The 22,347-nt window shown below is 37.9% G+C and overlaps 1 protein-coding gene across 4 annotated transcripts; it reads right to left on the bottom strand.

The window, feature by feature from the left end:
• Positions 1–99: 99 nt before the first annotated feature.
• Positions 100–17,521, bottom strand: LOC131331488 (BES1/BZR1 homolog protein 4). Of its 4 annotated transcripts, XM_058365463.1 has the most exons (5): positions 17,469–17,521; positions 17,267–17,351; positions 9,716–9,792; positions 551–1,309; positions 100–459 (listed from the first exon to the last, which is right to left on the bottom strand). In XM_058365463.1, exons 4-5 carry the CDS (start codon positions 1,286–1,288, stop codon positions 325–327), a joined length of 873 nt encoding a protein of 290 aa, XP_058221446.1. In that variant the 5' UTR covers positions 1,289–1,309; positions 9,716–9,792; positions 17,267–17,351; positions 17,469–17,521; the 3' UTR covers positions 100–324. The 4 variants fall into 4 exon arrangements, with proteins under 4 accessions (XP_058221446.1, XP_058221445.1, XP_058221443.1 ...); XM_058365462.1 differs by lacking the exon at positions 17,469–17,521 and having other exon boundaries at positions 17,267–17,423; XM_058365460.1 differs by lacking the exons at positions 9,716–9,792; positions 17,267–17,351; positions 17,469–17,521 and adding an exon at positions 3,843–4,533 and having other exon boundaries at positions 100–465; positions 555–1,309.
• Positions 17,522–22,347: the final 4,826 nt, after the last annotated feature.

The following is a 22,347-nucleotide window of genomic DNA, read 5'->3' on the forward strand; positions in this document are numbered from 1 at the left end:
TTACGAAACATCTAACTTTGTCCCAGAATGCTTCAAGTTTAGTGCAAATAGTATTGCAGCTATGTATGTCTAACGAAAGTGAATGAACAAATACTGTAATGATGACCAAAATGGACAATAGTTATATCAGTAGAAAGCACAGTATAATGCCAAAGTGTGTACAATGAATCCACCCTATCCCAATTCCAATTAAACCATTGAAATGCAGTCCAATTCACACTGTCAAATAGCATATTGCTTTCAAGGCAAATGAGGACTCAAAAGGGTGTGCCAAACCTCTCCTGTTTCTCAAAGATTTCAAGTTAAAATGTCTACCAAGAAGGATTAAATAGTTGAGAAATTAATCACCCCACGCCTCGAAGAACTGCATAGTATAATTTTAAAATAGAAAAGATGGGCAAGAGAGTTCAGCTTGACAGTCAACATTAGGAAACCTTCCATCTTTCCTCTTGACCATTTCTTCACCTGCAAATAAAGCACGAATTAATTGACAAGAAAAACGAAAATGCACTACAATATAATGAATCCAACATGAAAAATCCACTGCAACAAACCTGGTCTTTGAGCTCCCAAGAGTAAGCTCAAGATCATCCGAACCGCAGTCCTCATGAATCCTCTCTCCTTCCCACGGCTTCACCAACCCTGTTGTGTTGCTTCCAAAAGCAAATTCATCCGACATCGAAATCGCTTCACGCATTGGGACATCAGCAGTATGGTCAGCTCCCGCCGGAATGGCAGGAGAGCAGGTCCCGCTTTGCCCAGGCGTCCACATGCGGGAGCCACCACCCGGTGTAGCCCCAAATGGGTTTGAGGAGACAAGGCTGAATGTCGGAGACATGGGCCCGGAATGCGGGACCCGAATCCCAGAAAACCATTGGGAATTGTGAAGGATTTGGCGGCCAGGGCTCGGTGGGGTAGAAGAAGGAAGCAATGAGTAGTGAGAGCTGCTGCCCCAGCCCATGAGGGCACAAGAGTCATTCCGGTCAGTGTGGATTCGAGGGGTTCTCGCAGTTGGGGAGCTCAACGGAGGGGTGACAGGGGCGCTGATCGAACCACCACCATGGACGTGGAGATAGGGAAGCTTGGAGGAAGAGGGGGATGAAGAGGCGGAGGAGAGGTTCTTGAGCCAAGGGATGAGGGAACTGCCATCTAAATTTGGATTTACGGTGTAAGAGGACACTGGACTGGGAAAGGAAGAGGAGGCTGGGCTAGGGTTGTATGAAGCACCGGGACTTGGTTGGTAAGATGAACATGGGCTTGCTGATGCAGATCCACCTACCATGTCCATGAGTTCCACAGGCTTGCATCCCTACATGAAAGATAACATTAGTCTGAAAAAGAAAAACATGAATCTCATTAACAGTCCAGGCATCCGAGTATAACGAAATTCCAGAAGTAGTACTCACAGCATCAAAAGTTTAGCATGTTTGAGACTCGAATATGCAAACCTAACGTTATGATTGTGCTTCAAATGTGCTCTTTGCATGTCATAACCCTACTACATAAATTGCTTAGGGTACAACCATTCCCCTCCTTTGATCTTGGCAACCTACACAAGCCTTTATCATATGATCTCCTATTCTCCAAAACCACTCTCCACAATTTTAACAAATTGTCCATGATTTTTATGCATATTTTGTCGTGAATAAGGATCACCCTTAATCGCTGCCAATAAAATGATTTTGCTTGCATTACATTGCTCTGGGCATAACTAGTTATCAAAAACGAGTCCATCATCTCTTAGTGAGAAAGAAAGATAGCACCACCATGCACGCTCTAGCTATGGAATGACAATATATAATATGGCTGTGAAGCCCCAACTCAAGGTAGAAAATATGCAGCAGAACGTCATTCACAAGTCATGTTCCAGTTCATACATTCTACATAGAAAGGTAACTTCCTCTGGTTACATATTGGTGTTATCTGAAACATGGATGTATATTGTGTGTTTCTCAGTAAGAGAAATAACCAAGCTTATGTTTCTAAATTTTCTGAAAGTTGTAACCATAATGTCAACCATACTTTGTTACTATGAGCAGGTTTGGCTGATACCCAACAAGAAATTCACATCTCTGAGGGGTTGATTGATTGAATGTACTACGCATTATAGAGCTTCAATAATAGAACTGTACTAAGTTTTGACCACAAGGGCAAACGGAGAGGGGGTCACCAATTGGAAAGCCAAGCCGAAAATGGAAAAGAGGCACTTTTTTGTTTTGGAAAATTAAAAAGGACTTGTTGCAGCAATAAACAAAGTAAAGAGTCTAAAGACCACCCAAAAGATGTTGCACCAAATCCAGAGAGAGAGAGAGAGAGAGAGAGAGTGTGTGTGTTTCAGTCCTTTGATGCCTTTGTCCTTTTGTATCTAAAAATGACTAAAGCAGGCAATTGGGTTGAACGACAGGGGGCTATGCATGTGCTAGTCTCAGAGTGAAGTCATTGAGAGCTTTTTGAAAAAGGGAAGGGAATCTTGAAGAGAACAAAGAAAACAGAGAAACAAACAGAACAGTTTCAGGGTAAATCCCGAACCAGATCTAACGTACGCCGGGGAGGGTAAGAAAGCAGGATAAGAATCTAATCCCTGACCGCTAAAACAAAATCCCAACAAACACCACCTGTTAAGATGCGCCAATAACACAAGCACAATCAAGACTTTGTTTGGGAGAGCTAATATCCCTTCTTCTTCTTCTTCTTCTTTGCTTAACTTAATCACGAAAAATCTTTGTTTTTTTTTTTTTTTTTTGAGCAACTACCAAACATGGGGGGGGGGGGGGGGGGGGGCGGGGGGGTTATTTTAGCCACAAAATCACGTAAAAAATCACCCCCCAAAAAGCACGTAAATTAACCGAAAAGTTTAGCAAACAGTCCCAACTTTTTCTTTTTCCTTCACAGATTCATGAAGTAAAAAGAGTAGCCTAAAACAGCTTAGCTTAAGCTTGGCTTTCTTCCATCCCAAATACAGCCTACAGATCCGTTTGTTATCCGTAATTTATTTTGTTTTGTTAGCTTATTAGTAATAATTATGTAAGCAAATAAACAACCGTTACCAAACCATCCTGCCCATCTAACTGTCCTTCCTTATTTAAGTGGTTTGTTTATTTTAGTAGTAAAAAAGAACACAGGCAAAGGTAATTAGGTATGATTGCTGTCCGGCGCATTATAAGGTAATTAAGTATGATTACTGTCCGGCATTATAATGCCCCACCATATGACGCCCAGTATGGTTGGTGCTGCCAAATACAAATTGCTAAAATGCGCAACTGCAACAGCCCGCAGTAGAAAATGCTAACAAACATGCAAAGATCAGACCACTTCGCTCGCATTCTCAATCTCACTCTCACAAATTTAAGCAGTTTGAAATGTTCGTTGTAGTGGCGCAACGGCCGATGTAGCTGCGAGCTCCTTGGGTGTCTAAGTATCAACGACTGCTTGGGTCGTTTTAACTGCTATATGGGGGTTGCTAAACGAACAAAAGTACTCGAGATTGAGCTCGTTGTGTTATAAAACAAACATGAACATTTTTTAAAGCTCCATAAGATTCAAACCAAACTTGAACTAACTGCTACTTGGCTCGGGCAACTTACGACGTATAAAAATACAAGCTACCCGAAATCGGCTTGATTAAAGCTTGTTCATGATCTACTCGTTTCATAACTAAGCTAAAGCTCGAACATATTTTGATGCTCGCTCAAGTTTTGAGACCAAGTTTGAACATCCACCGGCTCAGCTCGTCCCGCTCGTTTATCATCCTAGTGCTATCGTGCGCCTCGACGGAAGCAAACAATAGCACAACGAGAGAATTGAAAAGTCGATTGAGAGAGAGAGAGAGAGAGGAGAGGTACCTTGCGATAGGTGGTGCCGTCGGTTTCGACGGCCCAGCCGGCCTCGTCGCAGAGGGCTTTGAGAACCTCGTTATTGTCACAGTGCTTGGGAAGCTTGTAGTTCCCGTACATCCTCAGCCCTGAAAAGATCTTCGCCGCGATCGCCCGCCTCCTCCTCTCCCTCTTCTTGTTGTTCTCTCTCTCCTTCCACGACGGCAGCCTCGCCCCCGTCGTCATTTCCCCTCTCTCTCTCTCTCTCTCTCTCTCTCTCTCTCTCTCTCTCTCTCTCTCTCTCTCTCTCTCTCTCTCTCTCTCTCTCTAACACAGTAGATCCTCAAACCGTGCTAAGAAAACACTCGATGAACAAATATGCTTCAGACTCCCCTGTATCTCTTTTTAACAAAATGATGAAAGGAAGTTCGAAGAAACAGCTAAGAGAAAGAGAAATTCAAGGTTTCTCTCGTAACCGAGCCAAACAAACAAGTTGGAGAAGCAAAAAAAAAAAAACTAGCAGAAGGAAATTCAGCTGGAAATTTTTGCTGAAGAATCAAATCAGAGGTGGTTGAATTGGAGTGTCTCGAGAAATCAGTGATCCCATAAGGCTTTCGTTGATCGGAGGATTCATCGTGTTTGGAAACTGAGAGTGAAACATGGCAAAGGGTTAAAAAGGCGTTCTTTCTTCTTTTTCCTATGATATGAGAATCGACGGAGTGGGGTGGGTGCCTAAATACATTGGGTTCTAAATAATTGCCCTCCTTTGGATGCCTTATTTACGAACTTTTTTTTTTTAACGAGGGCAAGAGGGTAAGTTTACCTACCAAACTCACTAGGCAATTGAACACTGTGTTTGGGAGCTTTTAGTTTTGGGATTGACCGAGACAGGATAATTAATTCTAAAAATTATGACGAAAAAATTGAACACAAAATATAAAAATAAGTAGCGTCGAAAAACTACCTGACCACAAATTTAGGGAGAACGAGGCTAAGTATGATTATAAAACAAAATAAACTTATCAAACACACATTTTCAATTGAACACAAAATATATTGTTTTGTAAATCAGCTACTCAAGCTCATTTCGTGTTTGATTCATAGAAACTCATTTAAAATTCACTCATTTCGTGTTTGATTCATAGAAACTCATTTAAAATTCATTCGTTTAGTAAATAAGTACATACATTTTTTTTCCCGGTAAATCATAAGTATATACATTTAAAATCATTAATTTTTTAAATCGATTCGTACAATTCCACAGTTCAACTGGTTCAACCGTGGTGGATAAGGGGGTCTCCGTAGTGCACAAACACAATACATTTTTTACGAATATCAATATATTTTTTTATCTTTTATTTTTCACCCTATGGATTAAAGTTAGCATTTTCTTGCTACTATTTCGTTTTTGTCAACCGATAGCCTACTGTTAAAGAGATAGGGAATTTTACATTGCTTTAGAAAACTCTGAAAAAGAGAAATGGTATTGTCAGAGTGGGACCGCTGGGTGGCGGGGAACGCGTGACTGGGGCGATTGGAGTGACGTCAGTTTACCACTTGGCAACAGTAAGAGCCTCGGCCAGCAACCGTTTTCTCACTCAGTAGACCGCGAGAAATTTATTTTCTCTCTCCCTCACCCCCCACCACTCGGACGCGGGGGCTCTGCTGCCCAGGGGTGGGCAGCAGCCCCTGCCCACACTCACACACACTCACACACGGCACCGTTTCGTTAAAGAAAAAAAAAAAACTCTTCCACTTGCAATTCTAAGGAGCAGAAACGTGATTATGAAAGCATTAGAGTTAAAATTTAATTATGTCTCTTTAAAATAATATGATCAGAATAATAAGATCTTCACGTCAATTCAAACGGATTGAAAATTGGAGCACTTAATTTTTTAATCATATTTTTTAATATATAAACGGTCTAAAAAATTAAGTGTGCCACTTTTTAATTCGTTTGAACAAGTACGAATATCTTATTATTCTAATCATATTATTTTAAAGAGATATAATTAATTTTTGTCTCTAGAACTCTCATAATTAAGTATCTGCTCTTTATTTAGGATCCTGTAGATCAGAAACGTGATTATGAGAGTCCTATAGACAAAAGTTAATTATATCTCTTTAAAATAATATGATTAGAATAATAAGATATTCGTACTTGTTCAAACGAATTAAAAAGTGGCACACATAATTTTTTAGACCGTTTATATATTAAAAAATATGATTAAAAAATTAAGTGCTCCAATTTTCAATCTGTTTGAATTGACGTGAAGATCTTATTATTCTGATCATATTATTCTAAAGAGACATAATTAAATTTTAACTCTAAGGCTCTCATAATCACGTTTCTGCTCCGTAGGATTGCAAGCGGAAGGGTTTTTTTTTTTTCTTTAACGAAACGGTGCCGTGTGTGAGTGTGTGTGAGTGTGGGCAGGGGCTGCTGCCCACCCCTGGGCAGCAGAGCCCCGCATCCCCACCACTCACTCCCCTATTTTTCTCGATGAAATTCAAATTCGGACCGTTTAAAATACGTTTGGATGATCGGGATCACCAACGAGATATTGCTTGTGTTGCATCTGCCCAGCACCCAAAAACTTCTCGCCGGACTGCAGGCTGCCCAATGAACAGCATTAGCCAAACAGAAAGTCTAAGGATCCCGACCAGGGGATTCCGACCGAATTCCCGATGCCTTTTCGGGCCCACTCCAGCTACCGGACGGCTGATCGGAGCCGACCAAAAATTCTATAAAAAAAAACCGAGTGGGTTTACGCAGAAATTGACTGCATCTGATGTGTGTAGGTAGCCGATCCAAACACTCTATTTTTTTATATACATAGCCGATCCAAACACTTCATTTTTTTTATACATATTGTATACAAAAAAATAGAGTGTTTGGATCGGCTACCTACACACATCGGATGCCGTTGATTTTTGCGAGAACCACTCATTTTTTTTTTTAGAATTTTTGGTCGGCTCCGATCAGCCGTCCGAGGGCTAGAGTGGGCCTGGCGAGACGTCGGGAATTCGGTCGGATCCCCCGGTCGGAACTGTAGCACTGCTCTTAGCCAAAGGACGATTATAACAAAAAAAAAAAAAGTATTAGCCAAAGCATAAACATTAGCACGTGTCGGAAATTCGGCGCACGTGGCTAGTTGAGTGAGAGTTCGCATTGAGTGGGGGGAGGACGCGATGACGTGGAGTCATACTTGCTCCTTTCACGTGACCCCAACACAGACTGGCCAATGGAGATACTACTCAAAAAGATGTGGAATTGGGGATGATAATGTGCAGTGGTGTGCGCAATATTGTGTTACGTACTTTTGAGCCGTCAGATTATACATCCGACGGCTTAGATCTTATCTTGACAATGAACGACTCTTGATCGTTGATTGTCGATATGAGATCTGAGCTTTCGGATGCACAATCCGACAACTCGAAGCTACGCAACACGGTATTGTGCACCTCACTGCACAATACCAATCCGAAGTCCGGTTATTAGCCAATCTAGTTGTACCTTTTACCTTTCAAGAGAACATTTGCTTTGAGTCTTTCAAGAGAACATTTGCTTCCAGTTTATAGAGAGCCATCAAACTCTTTTTAATTGTTTACACACTAATTTTTATATTAACCTTTTATTGATGCATATAATATTGAAAATAAAAAAAAAACGGAGAGAAAAGTAATGCTAGTACTTTGGTGACCTTTTTTTTGATCGGCAATACTTTGGTGACTTGACTACCAAGATTTGAATACCGTGTTATGTGTCAATAAAAAATTTGGGTGGAACGTGCTATATATGTCATGGAGTGGAGCGCATTCTATTGATACAATAGCGACACATCACATGATATCCAAAATACAGTACTTAAATGTCATCACAAACTGATTTTAAACAATTAATCTTATCGTGTCCGACTCTAAAAAAGTTGATTACATCTACTCATAAGAGGGAGTCTAAAAAAGTTGATTACACCTACTCATAAAAGGTAACGCGAAACTAATTAAGAGGGAACAAATTTGTAAGGCTCAGGTTTTGACCACCACATCAGCCTCTCCAAATTTTTGTTTACGAACAATATGAACATCTTGCCGAAAAAAAAGTGGAATGGGCGGGCGAAATTACGTGAGAGAAAGAACCTCTTGGGGAACCCTGTTAAAGCATCCAACTCCAAACCAATTGGCAAAAAGTGGAGAGGCTGCCCAAGCTCATATACTAGTTTTGGAGGAGATATTTAACCGATGTGGGACAAATCCCAATAGGAGGACAGAATAGCACTACTTAGTGAGACGAAGCAGAGAGCCCGTTGCGCGTTGTTTTTGTTTGACCGTCTTCTTTCTAGTTGCATGCTCCCTCTGGCCGTCCGGTCCGAGGATGGCTCGCGGTTCTAGAGCATGTTGGAGGATTAGGCGGCGACGACATAAACATCTATTGGCACAAGTTTAGGTGGTCAAGATTCAAGAATGAGTAGTATATTTCCTCCAAAGAGCTATCAACTCTTGAGGAGTTAGTTTATATGAAGTTTGCCTGGTTTTGATCGTCCCTTTCCCACCCCGTCCTAATGAAGTATGGGATTGGGCCCAAAATAAAATAAATAAAGTGCATTTAACCTAGCATGGACACTTTGAGTTATTTAAAAAAAAGTGTACACATACAACATGGTTCTAGCAAAACACAGTACTGTGTTTTTTAAGGGGAAATGATTTTGGCACTCTATTTTTTTTGTTAACGGCACTCCTTTTAATACACCTGCAAGGGAGTGCCGTTAATCAAAAAAAAAAAAAAAGATAGTGCCAAAATCAACAACATGTTTTAAGTAGAAACAACTACTAAAACTGACAGCTGTTTAAAATAATGTACTCAATAACATACTCCCCCTCTGTCTTATATGATTGATATATAACATCAGCTTGTAGGCAGTTGCGACGAGTACTGGACTTTCGCTCAATGAAGTCGCCCCAAATTTTTTAGCACAAGCAAAAGAATATACTCCTAGGTTTGTATGACGTAAAAATATATTATTCACTTCTAATTAATGTAGTTCAATGTTTTCAATTTAATTAATCGATCGTCTTCCTAACTTGGATTAATTGTTTACTCCGGCCAAAAGAATCTTAAAATGACCCATCATATTTTCCTGCTCAAATGGAAATCTAGACGGACGCTGATTGTTGGAGTGCAAAATACCATATCTATTAAGCCTTTGACAACAATTCAATATTCAGATTTTGATGACATAAATTCTTTGAAATTGTCTCTCCCCCAACATCTTTTGCTCCTAATAATCTACTCTTATATACTCCTTGACATATTCAAGAGAAGAAAAGAAAAGCACTTTAAGGCACAAAAACCAGTAGAGCATGTTCAAAGGACATAACATTTAACGAATGGGGAGTGTTCACACGCATATGTATATGAGGATATTTATATACGCCTATATACAAAGAGGTAGAATCCAATGAGGGGTGTTCAACGATCGGAAACTCGGACTTAGTTTGACAAGGCACAGGTTCAGGTTCTCGTAGTTCCTCATTGGTGCTACACATTCTCCTAACACAACCCGCACGAGGCGGGATTTTAACTTCGATACGAACACAAGTACGATGTGGTCTATTACAGATTAATGGTGCGGTGTGACGGAATAGGCCGACAGGTTACCACCAAAAAGAGAGAGATCAGGTGGGTGGGGGAAAGTGGGGACCAGGCCAAGAGTCTGAGAGACCATCTTCGTTTACGCAGTGGGAATGAATGATGATCACATCACATGCAGCCTGATATGCCCTCCACCCACGAGACATTATCATCTCCCAATTGCCCCCACCGTATACTCTTTTTGATGCCTCAATCCCAAGGAACAAAAGACAAGACAAAAATTATCACAGCTCAATTTGACCACACTAACCTTGGATACCTCCCCCACATTCCCCAAAATTATGAGAGCTTTTTTGTCTGTTGAATCTGAAATGGAAGTCCACAAACCTGAAAGAACCATAGTGATGAGACAGACGCTACCAATTTCACAGGGGAAATGCTAGTAATAGCCCGTTAGACTGTCAATAGGGTAGAAAAAAGAAATTAAAAAAGCAGTTTCGTGTGTATTATTTTTTTCTTATTGAGCTGTCAATAAGTATAACCGATTTTGCGGTTGGACGAGGACAGTAATAGCCCGATAGACTGTCAATAAGGTAGGAAAAAGAAATAAAAAAGGCAGTTTTGTGTGTATTCTTTTTGCCTTATTGAGCTGTCAATAAGCATAACCGATTTTGCGGTTGGACGAGGACATTAAGAAAATAACAAAAAAATGCAAAGAAAAATGATTGTCCAAGTGGAAGTGGACCTATTCTAATCATGGGGCACCTATTGGCATCCATATGCATAGAAAGTGGATAAAGTGGATAAAAGAAAGAAAAGTGATTTGTCCAACTATCATGAATGCCAATGGGCAGAGACCCACACACACACTGACCAGTCCCCAGCTATCACATTGCTGATCCCCAAACAAGTAGGGTCCAGATTACTGGGCAACTCTCCCAGGATTGTGTGCAAAAATAGTCCGGATCAATTTAGGAATGTACATGGATTAGATTTGATTTGATTAGGTACAGTGGCGGAGGCAGAATTTTAGGCCGAGGGGAGCCGACTTATGTGAAATATTGGTACTCAATATACACGGTAGCTTATGTAGTACGTTGATACAATTTATATATAATAATACTGTCATTTTTCGGTCGACAATTGCAATGCCCATGTGTGTTTTATTTTCGTCTTTGAAAGATATTGAAAAAAATAACATGACAATGTAAAATAACTTTGATTTTTGACTAGATCGAATCAAACTTATTTTGGTTTCTGTAGATTTCCATAGCAATCATACAAAACAATAATTAAATCACATATAATATTTATAAAAAATTCCAAAGTGGGTGGTGGGGGTCCTCGGGCCCTTGTACAGCTCCGCCCCTAATTGGGTAGGACAGGTTAAGGTTTTACTTTTACTTTACTCCAAGGATTTTGGGGGAATCAAGTTGGATTATAGGCGTGTTTCAAAATTTCACCCACAAAGAATGACCCGCTGAAAATATATCTTCTACCCCAGTACCCGCACATCCTCTCAACCCCACGAATTTTCGTACGGGCCGGCTCGGGGTTGGGTCGGTTGGATTAGAATTTTTTTTTTTTTTGGAACATCTCTAATGATCTTAAAAAAAGGCCCAAGGTGCATACTGTTAAAAATTGATATGTCCCAAGCTCAGCATGTTTCTGTTGCGTTCTGAATAATGCTCATTTCATTTGGACCTCGTTGCCTCTGAAAAACCCAATGGGTTAGTCAAACAATCATAAGATTGGGTCTTAAATCTTACTAATACACATACTGCAGTCTGGTCCCAAATACTATCGACATCCCAGACAACCATGTGGTATATACTAAGGATCATTTCTTCATCGGCCGGAACAATGCACCAGAAATCAACAAGCTAGCGGAATACCTCAATTGAATATGCCACATGTGGAAGAGGAAAAAAAATTTCCATCCAAAACAATTATCTTCGATAGAAAGTACTACTACTATTCTTCTTTTTATACGTGTAGACAATGCCATGAAATATATATGTGTAGACAATGCCATGGAGAACTGATTACGATCTTGAACGATGGAATCTCTTTCGACAAAGTATTTCAGTAACCAAAGTATTTACAAAGTTTACTAACCGAGGAATGCTTTTAACACAACACTTTGCACAACATGCTCATGTGGCACTGTTTCATTCGTAATTGAATGAAGTACTATTTTACAACATGCTTTGCTTATTGTAGTGCAAAATTTTTTATTAATAGACTTTTCCTTTCTAAACTTCCTATCCATGATGAGCTTACACATGTTTCAGCAAGAAATGTGACCAACAGCCCAACCATCACTCATTTATGCAAACCAAAACAGCCCCTCTCTGGCATCATTTTCAGAAGAGTTCAAGAAGAAGAACATACATATACATTTGACCATCGCAGTGTCTCTCCCTCATTTACCCATCACGGCATTCCTAGACTGCTAGTTAAACTAGCTAGCACGAAAGACAAATCAATATAGTAGCCCCAAAACCAGCAAACTGATTCAGGAAAACGGGAGTCTCTCAACAAGAATGCAGCTTAAAGGCACCTCATTCTTTATTTGTATCTCTAGTACTGTGTTAAGTTCCTGAATTCTAACACTGGAAAGTGGAATCCAACAAAAGGCCCCATGCAAGAGTTTGAGTAAGGTTACCATTCCATACAATTTCATTCACAAAAGTACATAATGGTGTAAGGATGTATTGACTGTAATGACCCGGATCCTCAGGTACCACGACCACTTAAGACATAACAAAATTGGATGTTTTACGCCACCAACTCGGTATGAAGAACAAACAATTACTAAAAAGCCATGCCCACTTCCTTTAATATTTACATAACTTTTCGTATACAGTACTTTCCGCATACCCTTCCCTCTTCAACTTACCTTCTCCCCCTTTCTCTCATCTTGGCCTTCCTTCCTCTTATACTCCTTGTTACCTTCTCTCTAACAAATCAATACAGTAAGGATATCTCTCAATATTCTGCAAAATATGTCGGGTATTACATTGACTGTGTAGGTTACTACTATATAACAATAGGAAGGAAAAGTGTATGTGACTTTAAATTGTCTATTCCAAGTGTATACATCTCGCAAAGTTTATCATAGATAGATGTGGATGAGACTGCAGGAAGCATAACAGGGGAGTTGAAACTTTCAGCTAGAAGATTTGGACCAACTGTTTCTACCTGAGGAACCGAAAGAAGTGCCAAAAGGACATCCAAACAGGTCCAGCCTTTTCAAGTCACTGGCTCACAAGTCACAACCATTTGTACATCCATAACATCAGTCCATAAGCTGATCAAAAAATGTAAAGGTTCATAAGAGTTGAAGGAGCAACTAGATGGAGTGATACTACTCAAGTGAAGTTTGGAATCATATATTAGTTTTCTATCTTTAGATTACCAATTGGAGAATCACCAAGGCCTTTCAGCTAATCATGAATGCCCATGTCATTCCCACTATTAGAATTATAGCATATTTGGTAATTCCCATCAAGGTTAAAGTAGCCAACACCCCTGGGATTATGAGTCACTTTCATTTTAGACCAACGGTATCCATTTCCTTGTGGAGAGATAACCATGGAATCTCACTTTCGGCGTCTTTCTACGCTCAGAGGTCCAGGATTCTCTTTTATGATCAGTGCTCATTTCCTTAGTCTTCCATTTATCCGCCATTGCTTGCACCAAATTCCATCGTCACTCACGCTAAGAAGTTCTACTTCTGTTGTGCTTATGATACAGAAACAAAAGCATCGCAAGAGCAAGTATTTCAATGCCCTCGAATCACAGAGAGAGGTCAATCACTTCAATTTCAAATACCATTTCAAATGTTGCCTCGTGTCAATAAGGAAGAACAAACTAATAGACCTCGCAACATGGAGGAGAACCATGTGTTTTTTCCCTTGCAATTTAGCGTTAATTGTAGATTAGTCATCACGCTGATAATTTTTTCTTTCTCGGTTTGAGTAAGATAGTGCAACAAAAAGAAGCTCAAAAATCTTCAAACACGAAAATGGGGACCAAATTCGAAAGAAAACAAACCAAGACAAAGTACTACTAAGAAGATAGATGATCGACCACTAAAATTGCTAACCTAGAACAAGTTAATATTACTAGCAATTAAATTACATAACCAAGAAGACAACAACAAACAAGATGCGACCAAGATGAGTGTAACTGAAATGAGAACGTTGTGATTAACGTGCAGTAAGACTTTGCGAAATAGAATTAGAAAAGAAAACCTTCACGGGATGGTAAGATTAGCACCGACACAAGATAAGACAAGAGGCAATAAATAAAGACGGTTTGAACATATCTATCGCACTAGTTAGGAAGAGTAATAATATAGTTATGGTAGAAGGTGGCATTAAGGGGGAGAGGGAGACCAAAGTTGATAAATACGACTACGGAGAATCTTCATAGATGAAAACAAAAACATGAGATTATGAACAGATCAATTGTAGGCGAATTGTTCTCACTCTACAGTTTCTTCGTTATCCTTGCCGGACTGCTCAACCGTGAACAATGCAAATCAGAGAGAGAGAGAGAGAGAGAGAATGAGGGGACCACGAGTGCATGTAAAGCCAACATTTTTTACAGAAAAAGGCTGTATAATTGGGAATTTGGGACCACTCACATCTTGAATTACTCCCCCACTAATTAGGACAAAATTAGCGGACCAAAGCATAAACTAATCAAAAACTTTCTCTACTACTAATGGTGTTCGTGTGGTAAACCGGGGATTTTGGGTGTCAATTAAGGAGGAAGCTATGGTACACAGGCTATACCGTATGTCTAAATTATGACAATTTGTGATTTTCATTATGCCGATTTTTGGTTTTTGAATGCATATTTATGATTCTAGTTACGACTTGTACATTAAAATTTACCGGTTGAACAGGTCATTAGCAGGTTACCCATAATTAAAAAATATTGTTATTATGTAACCATAATTATTCGTACCGAAATCCATAATATTTATACCCTAACCAAATATATGCGTACAATATCAAAAATTAAATAATGTTACTCACAAATGTTATAACAATACCATAAATTGGCATTATCTTACCACAATGAATCGTACCAAATTTTTTTTGACTCGTATGATATTCCGTAACAAAATCAAAATATGTCGTACCAGAATCAACCATTGTTACACTCAAGCCAAAAATATTTGTAAAATGCCACAAATTTTATAAAATATCCACAATTATATGACAACACCTAAAATTGTCATTTTCTTAACACAAGGTGTCGTATCAAAAGAAAATATATTTAAATATCACAAATTATATAACAAAACATAATTATTATGACAATACCATAAATTGACGTTTTCTTACCACAATGTGTCGTACCAAATGAAATTAATTAAAATATTCCATAATAACACATGTCTAAAATACCACAAATTTAATAATATAATCAAATTTGTTATGACAACACCATAAATTGACGATTTCATACCCACAACGTGTCGTATAAAAAAATTCAATCAAAATATTCAATTAACGAGTTATAATCAACAAAATATCATACCACAAATTCAGTAATATAACCAAAGTTGTTATGACAACACCATAAATTGGCGTTTTCATACCCACAACGTGTCGTATAAAAAAAATTCAATTGAAATGCTCAGTTAACGATAGTTATTATTAACAAAATACCATACCGCAAATTCAATAATATAACCAAATTTGTTATGACAACACCATAAATTGACGTTTTCATACCCACAACGTGTCGTATAAAAAAATTCAATCAGAATATTCAATTAACGATAGTTATAATCAACAAAATTTCATACCACAAATTTAGTAATATAACCAAATTTGTTATGACAACACCATAAATTGGCATTTTCATACCCACGTGTCGTATAAAAAAAATTCAATCGGAATGTTCAGTAAACGATAATTATAATTGGCAAAATACATACCACTAATTATTTTCAATTCCCGCCACATTAGTTTTTAAAATTTTAAAATTTTCACCATATTATCTTAATTTTCGATTCCCTCCATACTATTTTTTCAAATTCTTATTTGTCCCTACACAATACCTCAATAATTTAAACTAAAAATGAAGTTCTCGCACAAAATTTTCATCCAAGAAATTCACCAAAAAGTAAGTACTATACCCAAATTTTTTAATATAACTACAATTTCCTCTCAAAATATTGTCTAAATCAAATTATTTCTCCTCAAAATTTAATTCAAAAAATCAAAATTCCTTCGTGGAAAAATGAGAGGTCACTAAAAAAATAATTATCCTACTGTCTCAAATGCATACGCTTTCGACACTAAAATGGAATACAAAAAAATAAGTGTGAATATCAAAAAATAGATTGTGAAAATTACTCCCCTTTTTGTAATTGGTGAAATTAATTACATTAATACCCAATCTTATTAATATTCAGGGCGATGCACTTAACAATTGGCACTATATATTTGACACATGGATCGGTGTCAAACCTTCACCCTATGCATACCAATCAAAATTTAATGACAGCCCTTGGAACTAGGTCGTGGAAGTAAAATTTAAATAATTTTCTAAGTTTATTGTCATTGTACTTTCTTTCAAAAAAAATTATTATAGTCAACATATTGATTTACACCAATGACATAGGCTATAATATGACCTACAAGTGTAGGCCCAGTACTAGGACGGAGGCATTTGAGGTTTCTGTCTTCTCAAATTTTTAGCCTGAAAATAAAGTCCATACATACAAAAAAATATTATATAACTAATAGCCTTTAGAATTACAAATTCTAAATTGTGTACCATAGTGATAAAGTGTTGGAATTTGGACATTTATCTAAAAGATCTGGGGTTCATGTCTTACACCCTTCGTTCCTATTTTTTTTAAAAGAATGTTGTTATTTTTTAGGATAAATTACATAGTTAGTCCTTAAATTTTCATACTTCAACAAATCTCGTCGTTCAATTTCAATACAACATTAAAATATAATAATGCACCATCTGAGCCCCACACAAGGTGTTTTTTTTATTTTATTTTTTATTTTATCAAAATCGTCTATCTTTTACATAATATTAAATAAGTCATTCGTACTAAGAATAAAGTTGATGGCTTATAGTTAGACATTTAATTGGATGGAAAATATCATTCTATTATTCAATTTGTGTGCCGATGATGAAGCTTTCTAAACCTGATTGAGACACAAATTTACGTAGGTGACTTAATCAACAAATATAAAAAATTCAACGGATTTGATTGTTATTATTGTGTCACAGTCGCATGGCTACATTACATTCAACTATAACAGAGGACTAAGTTTCATACCAAATACTATAAATTGACTGTACAGTCTAAATGTCGTTAGTGAGTGTATTTTTAAAATGATCAATCAGGACTGTTAGGATGTTAAGTTATATAATATTTAATTTGTGATATTTTAGACATGTATCTTGCTTGGGTATAATAATTATTGATTATGCTACGATATATTTTGGTCGTGTATCTAGTATCTTTTGATCGATTTCTTTTGGTACGACACATTGTGGTAAGAAAGTGTCAATTTTTTGTGTTGTCATAACAATTGTGGTTATGTTATATAATTTGTAGTATTTTACACATGAGGGAGAGGGAGAGAAAGTCAAGGAGGAGTGAAAAACCTGTTACCTGCTGAGCCATTTTTTTATTTTATAAATTGATTTAATAAATGGATGGTCCGAATTATTTACTTTGAAATCCAAGAATTTAAAATCATAATGCATACGGTACACTCCCTAATAAGGGGTGTGTACCATAGGACTACCCGTCAATTAAACCATAATCCATTTGCATAAGAAAAGTGGGTAACAATCGACTAATTACCTTGGTTCTTCTTCGACTGTAGGATTCTTCTTCCTCTGAAAACCCTAGCAATGTCGATCCATTTCCTCTCCAAAACCCTCTTCTGCTAAAAACCACCAAATCAAAAATTATGATCACTGAACCAGCATCCAGATTGAAGTTTGGCTCTGACCCAGATCAAAGATTTTCCTATTTTAAACAAATTATAGAGATGAACACATACAGAGAGAGAATTGCACTCGCATTTTGCACTGTAGCACAGGATTTCGGAAATGGGTTAAGATTCGGTGTTTCACACTTTATTTTTTCCGATATCCCGCAGTAGAAATGTGTTGGGAAAATACATCAATCGATATTCAACGAATTCAATTTTTTTTTCTTGATTGATTCACTCGTGAGTTCTAAAAACTAAACAGAACCGATCATCGAAACACGTCTGTGAAGACATACAAAACGAGTGCCAAATGCAGAAATCCGTTTTGGAAACCAATCGCAACTTGAAAATGCGAAGTTAATATCAACCCCAGATGGTTTCAGATTCAGTGTTTCACACTTCTTTTTTCCAATACTCCACGATATAAATCTGTACTGTAAACATATCAGTCGATATTTGATGAATTTAATTTTTTTCCCCGATTGATTTAATCATTAACTTATAGAAATTAAACAGTTTCGATTTTAAAAAGATGTCCGGAAAAGAAGTAAAAAATGGGTCTCAAATGTAGAAATCCGTATAGGAAGTAAATCGTAACTTGAATATGCGAAGTTAATATCCATTCGAACACGCACCTTGTAGATGCGAGTTTTTCTTTTGAAAGCAGATTGCATTTTGAGGACGCCTGAGTGACGGCACCGTTACGTTACTTAGGATTAATGCGAGCAACCGAACTCCCATTTTTGCTGTGTTTTTTTGTAATCTTAACTGTTTTGTGGGCTATTTTTTATTTTTGCCAAAATATTAGGAGGTTCCATTGAGAGGAGAAACAGTACATCAAAAAGAGCAAAATCCCCACAACACATGCAATGGCCGAATCAAGCCACAAAGGAGAGGCCAACAAGAAAGCACCCCACTCCCACACACAAACCTTTTGGGCACAATATTCGTTGCAGAAAAATCGCAAAACCAAACCAATAAAAAACTCCGAAGGGTGGAAACAGCTCCATCAGGGTAGGAAACCAAAAAAACAAACGCCGCAGGAATATATTCATGAAGTTTTAGGAAGCCTTTTAGAATTCACATTTCCGCATAGGGACACACGGACACAGATACTATACCGACAAGACAATTTTAAAATAGTTGCTCTAAAAAAGTCAGCTTGGCCTTCTTCATTTTTTTAATTTTTATTCAAAAATAATAATAAATCAAATCTCGCCTTTGTAGAATAGGTAATAAACCCTAGAAAGTAAATTACTCCTTTGTTAGTATATTTGTTTTCCCAAATTCAAGCGATCAAAACCTAGAATCCATGCATGCTATGGCAGTGCAAAGAAAATTATTTTCCCAGAGCCCAACTTTTTCCCATTCCCCGTGTTTGGCAGGTAATCAACTCCTTGTGTTGGTTTGGCATGGTACTTCTCTATCTTCCATTTTAACAACTTCTCTTCTCTTAAAATATCAGATGTAGCCCTTCAATTAAGGTGAAATTAAGATAGAAACAACATAAGTACTACTTAAGAATTTGTTCCCTGTTTAGCAAAATAAAAAAGAAGGAATTTGTTCCCTCTATAAGCTCTTAAGTTCGAAATCTCTGAGGCGATATCAATTCATTTGGAGTCAATCCATACAGATCACGTAAGTGGCGGTAGGATTGGGGCTCCAAAGATTAGTCGATGTGCAGATAAACTGGTTCACCGGAGTAGGGCCCCCTCGACTGGGACAGCACGTTGCTATCCCTTGAAGGGAACAACAGCTCCCCCCAATCCGTACTCCACTATATAAATCTGTTCTCTAAACATATCAATCGATATTCGATGAATTTAATTTTTTTCCGAATGAATTTAACCAGTGAGTATATTAAACAGTTTTGATTATCAAAAGACGTCCGGAAAGACGTACAAAACAGGTCTCAAATGAAGAAATCCGTTTAGGAAAGAAAGAAATCGCGACTTGAACATGCGAAGTAAGACGTATGAATGCATTTTAAAACTGCTATGTACAATGGAACTCGATATTTCCATCATTGGCGTAAAGGTTTTCATAGTGTTTTTTGGTTGTGTATTTTTGTAATTTTAACTGTTAGGCTAATTTGAATTAGGCTATATTTTAGATGTTCCCATTACTATTAGGAAAGATATACCTATGGTATGAATTAGTTCAGAAATATATTAGGAAGTCTTTTAGGGTTTACATTCCGCATAAAGGTCAAACACGAATACAAACAGGGTAATTTTAAAGTACTTTCCCTAAAGCAAGCCAATTTGGCCTCTCTTTTTTATCTTTATTTATTCAATAAAATTTCAAACCTCACCTTTGTAGTATGGGTAAACCCAAGACAGTAACTATTACTCCAAATCTCACCTTTTGTAGGATAGCTGTATAGGATTGCTGTTGAAAACTTCATAAACAATACTCATATTTTTCTAGAACAAAAAAGAAGGTTGATCCACTAATTATGGACAAATCTAACAGTTCATAAACCGGATCAGTCGGCGGGGAGTCTTCAATACATGCCAAAAAAAAACCAATATATAAAACCATCGTGATTATAGATCAACAACGAACAAACCCAAAACACGAAACTCTGCACCCACATCAGTCATACGCTCATACCAAACAACATGCAAACCCCACCGATGAATACAAATTCGTTAAAAACACCAAAAAAGAGGGCAAACCTTTCGAGGAAGAGCAAGAGCCTAGAAAAGGGAAAGAACTTTTGGTTTCGAAGAGAGAGAGAGAGGCTCTCTACTGATACAACACCAAAGCACCGAAACCTGTAGCAAATAACGCAACACACTACCACCACCAGCGAGGAAGACGAAGAAGACAACAATCCACTCCTCAACCCAACAACTCATATTCAAACCCAGGCTTTAGGGAGGCGTACGAAGGAAACGTGGCTATCCCATGTCCACGGGGAAAAGTGTAGCTTTAAAGCCATATGAGGAAAATGCAGTGGTTAGGCCCAACAAGCCAAAAGCGCGTGGTAGGCTATTGCTTATAGGAGAAGACAATTTTGCCCCCCGCATTTGTCCTTGAGGTTTTCTAGACCAGGGATACAATTGGGAAAATTGGGTAAAAAATTGGCAAGCGGTCCAATTGCTTTTAATAACGTTCCTAGTTTTTTAAAGCTTTAGATAGACACCAGCTCCCGACCAACAGTGTCTAATTTTGGAAAAAACAGGGATTTCCTCTAATTATGGAGCAGTTATACTGAAGGACGGAGATACAATCCCAATGCTAAACCTTGTCCAATAATGCAATAGTGAGATATCCATGACATGTACACTTTACAAACTTGAATCATTGTAGCCGTCAAAGATGTATACCTCGTCGCATCCCTTCCTGCAGTCATGAACATAGAGAAACTGAGAAACCAAAGTCATAAAACTAATATGGACACACCTAGAAGCAATTTGGAAGGGGCTTACCCGGCCTTCCCGCAATAAGTGGGACTGTAGTTGAAAATAAGATTATCGAGCACTTTTCAAGTAGGTGGTCTGTTCGATGACTTCCTAACCTCACTGCAGGAGATCAATGAATAAATACAAATAAGAAGCTAACGTTTATATTTACAGTTTTCATGATTACGCCACCTTTCCCCATTTGTGTGGGATCTTGATAAGATCAAAGGCCAAAGCAAAATGGTTTCTCAAAATTCCACAAACGATGTAATCTGGTTGAAGCACCCATAGAGCAAATGCTAAGAAAAAAGTTCAGTATGGTCAGATAATTAAAGACAGTTCTTGCCTATTAAAAAAGAAGGGACAATTCAGACGAAATACACTTTTAGAGATCTTGATTTGGCTGGCTAATTTAGCTGAGATGCGCGTGGAATTTTCTCAGGTTGATTTATGTCTTGATAGAGTTGTCGCTTCCCTGCGTTTGTTTGTTAAGAGTTTTTTCCTGCGGCTTATTGAGATTGCAAATATTTCGTGGTATCTAGGAGCACAGGGTGAATTACAAAGCTTATGGTGTTTTGCCCGTTGGTGTCGAAGAGAATTTCCAATCAATGGTTTGTTTTGTTGGCGCGGTGTTTGCAAGCGTATTCCCTATTTACTATTTGATCAATGTTTGAAGACAAGGTTGCTAACCAGTTGGGATACAAATTGCTTATTTACTTCAGTGTTTTGGTAGATTGGTTTTGTTTTGGAGGTGTATTCTTGCGATAGCGACTTTTGTGTTTAGAGGCCATATATGATGACCCTTAATCTTTGTGTTTGATTAAAGTGATTGGAATCTAGGGCTCTCTGGATTAAGGCTGTAACTTAGTCTCAGGAATGTGATTCTGTGGTTGGTAATGCGTATTTGTAAAAGAATCGGGCCAATGTGAACAGTTTTCAGTATAAACTTGGAGTCAATTATGAGAGAGCACTGAACAAATAGGTTTATGGTCTCAAACTATGTAAATAATGAAACAAGTTGCATGTGTTTGAATTACGATCAAAGACGCAAATTCCATTCCATAAATGAATTAGCACCTCTTATGAAATATGGTGCCGCAGATTTAGGCCTTCCAGTATTTGCTTCATTTCGCATCAAATGTCACCATATTGTCACCATATTCCGATCTTAAAACAACACCACTTCAAATTTTTTTATTGAGCACGTAATTCGTGCGGATCACGTAGCCCGACACTAGTACAGAGAAACGAGAAAATTCAAGAAACAAGAGTTCTCCGTGGGAGGGAAAAATGATTCAGGATTCCATTTGGTTTGGCAGCCAGCCAAACGCTCAAGCAATTCAAGTCAACCAAAAAGGCATGGAGAAATGTACAAGCAAAAGTAAAAAGGTCAGGATTTTATTGAGTGGCATTATGACAACCTCATATTGGTTCGTGGCTTAGCAGCTTCCAATGTTTCCCCTTAACGCCATGTAGCATTTCCCATAAAATTCAGTAGACAAATCGCTGCTACAACGGAAACAGCATTGACAACTTAG

The sequence above is a fragment of the Rhododendron vialii genome, chromosome 6a (genome assembly GCF_030253575.1).
Source record: "Rhododendron vialii isolate Sample 1 chromosome 6a, ASM3025357v1".
Lineage (NCBI taxonomy): Eukaryota > Viridiplantae > Streptophyta > Magnoliopsida > Ericales > Ericaceae > Rhododendron > Rhododendron vialii.

What these genes read in the sequence shown, in the direction of transcription:
- LOC131331488 (XM_058365459.1), bottom strand. Translation starts at nt 4,058, where the DNA reads ATGACGACGGGGGCGAGGCTGCCGTCGTGGAAGGAGAGAGAGAACAAC. An exon ending in ACGGCACCACCTATCGCAAG is followed by an intron (nt 1,310 to 3,842) that starts GTACCTCTCCTC and finishes TCTTTCATGTAG; the next exon opens with GGATGCAAGCCTGTGGAACT. An exon ending in GGAGCTCAAAGACCAGGTTT is followed by an intron (nt 460 to 550) that starts GTTGCAGTGGAT and finishes TTGCAGGTGAAG; the next exon opens with AAATGGTCAAGAGGAAAGAT.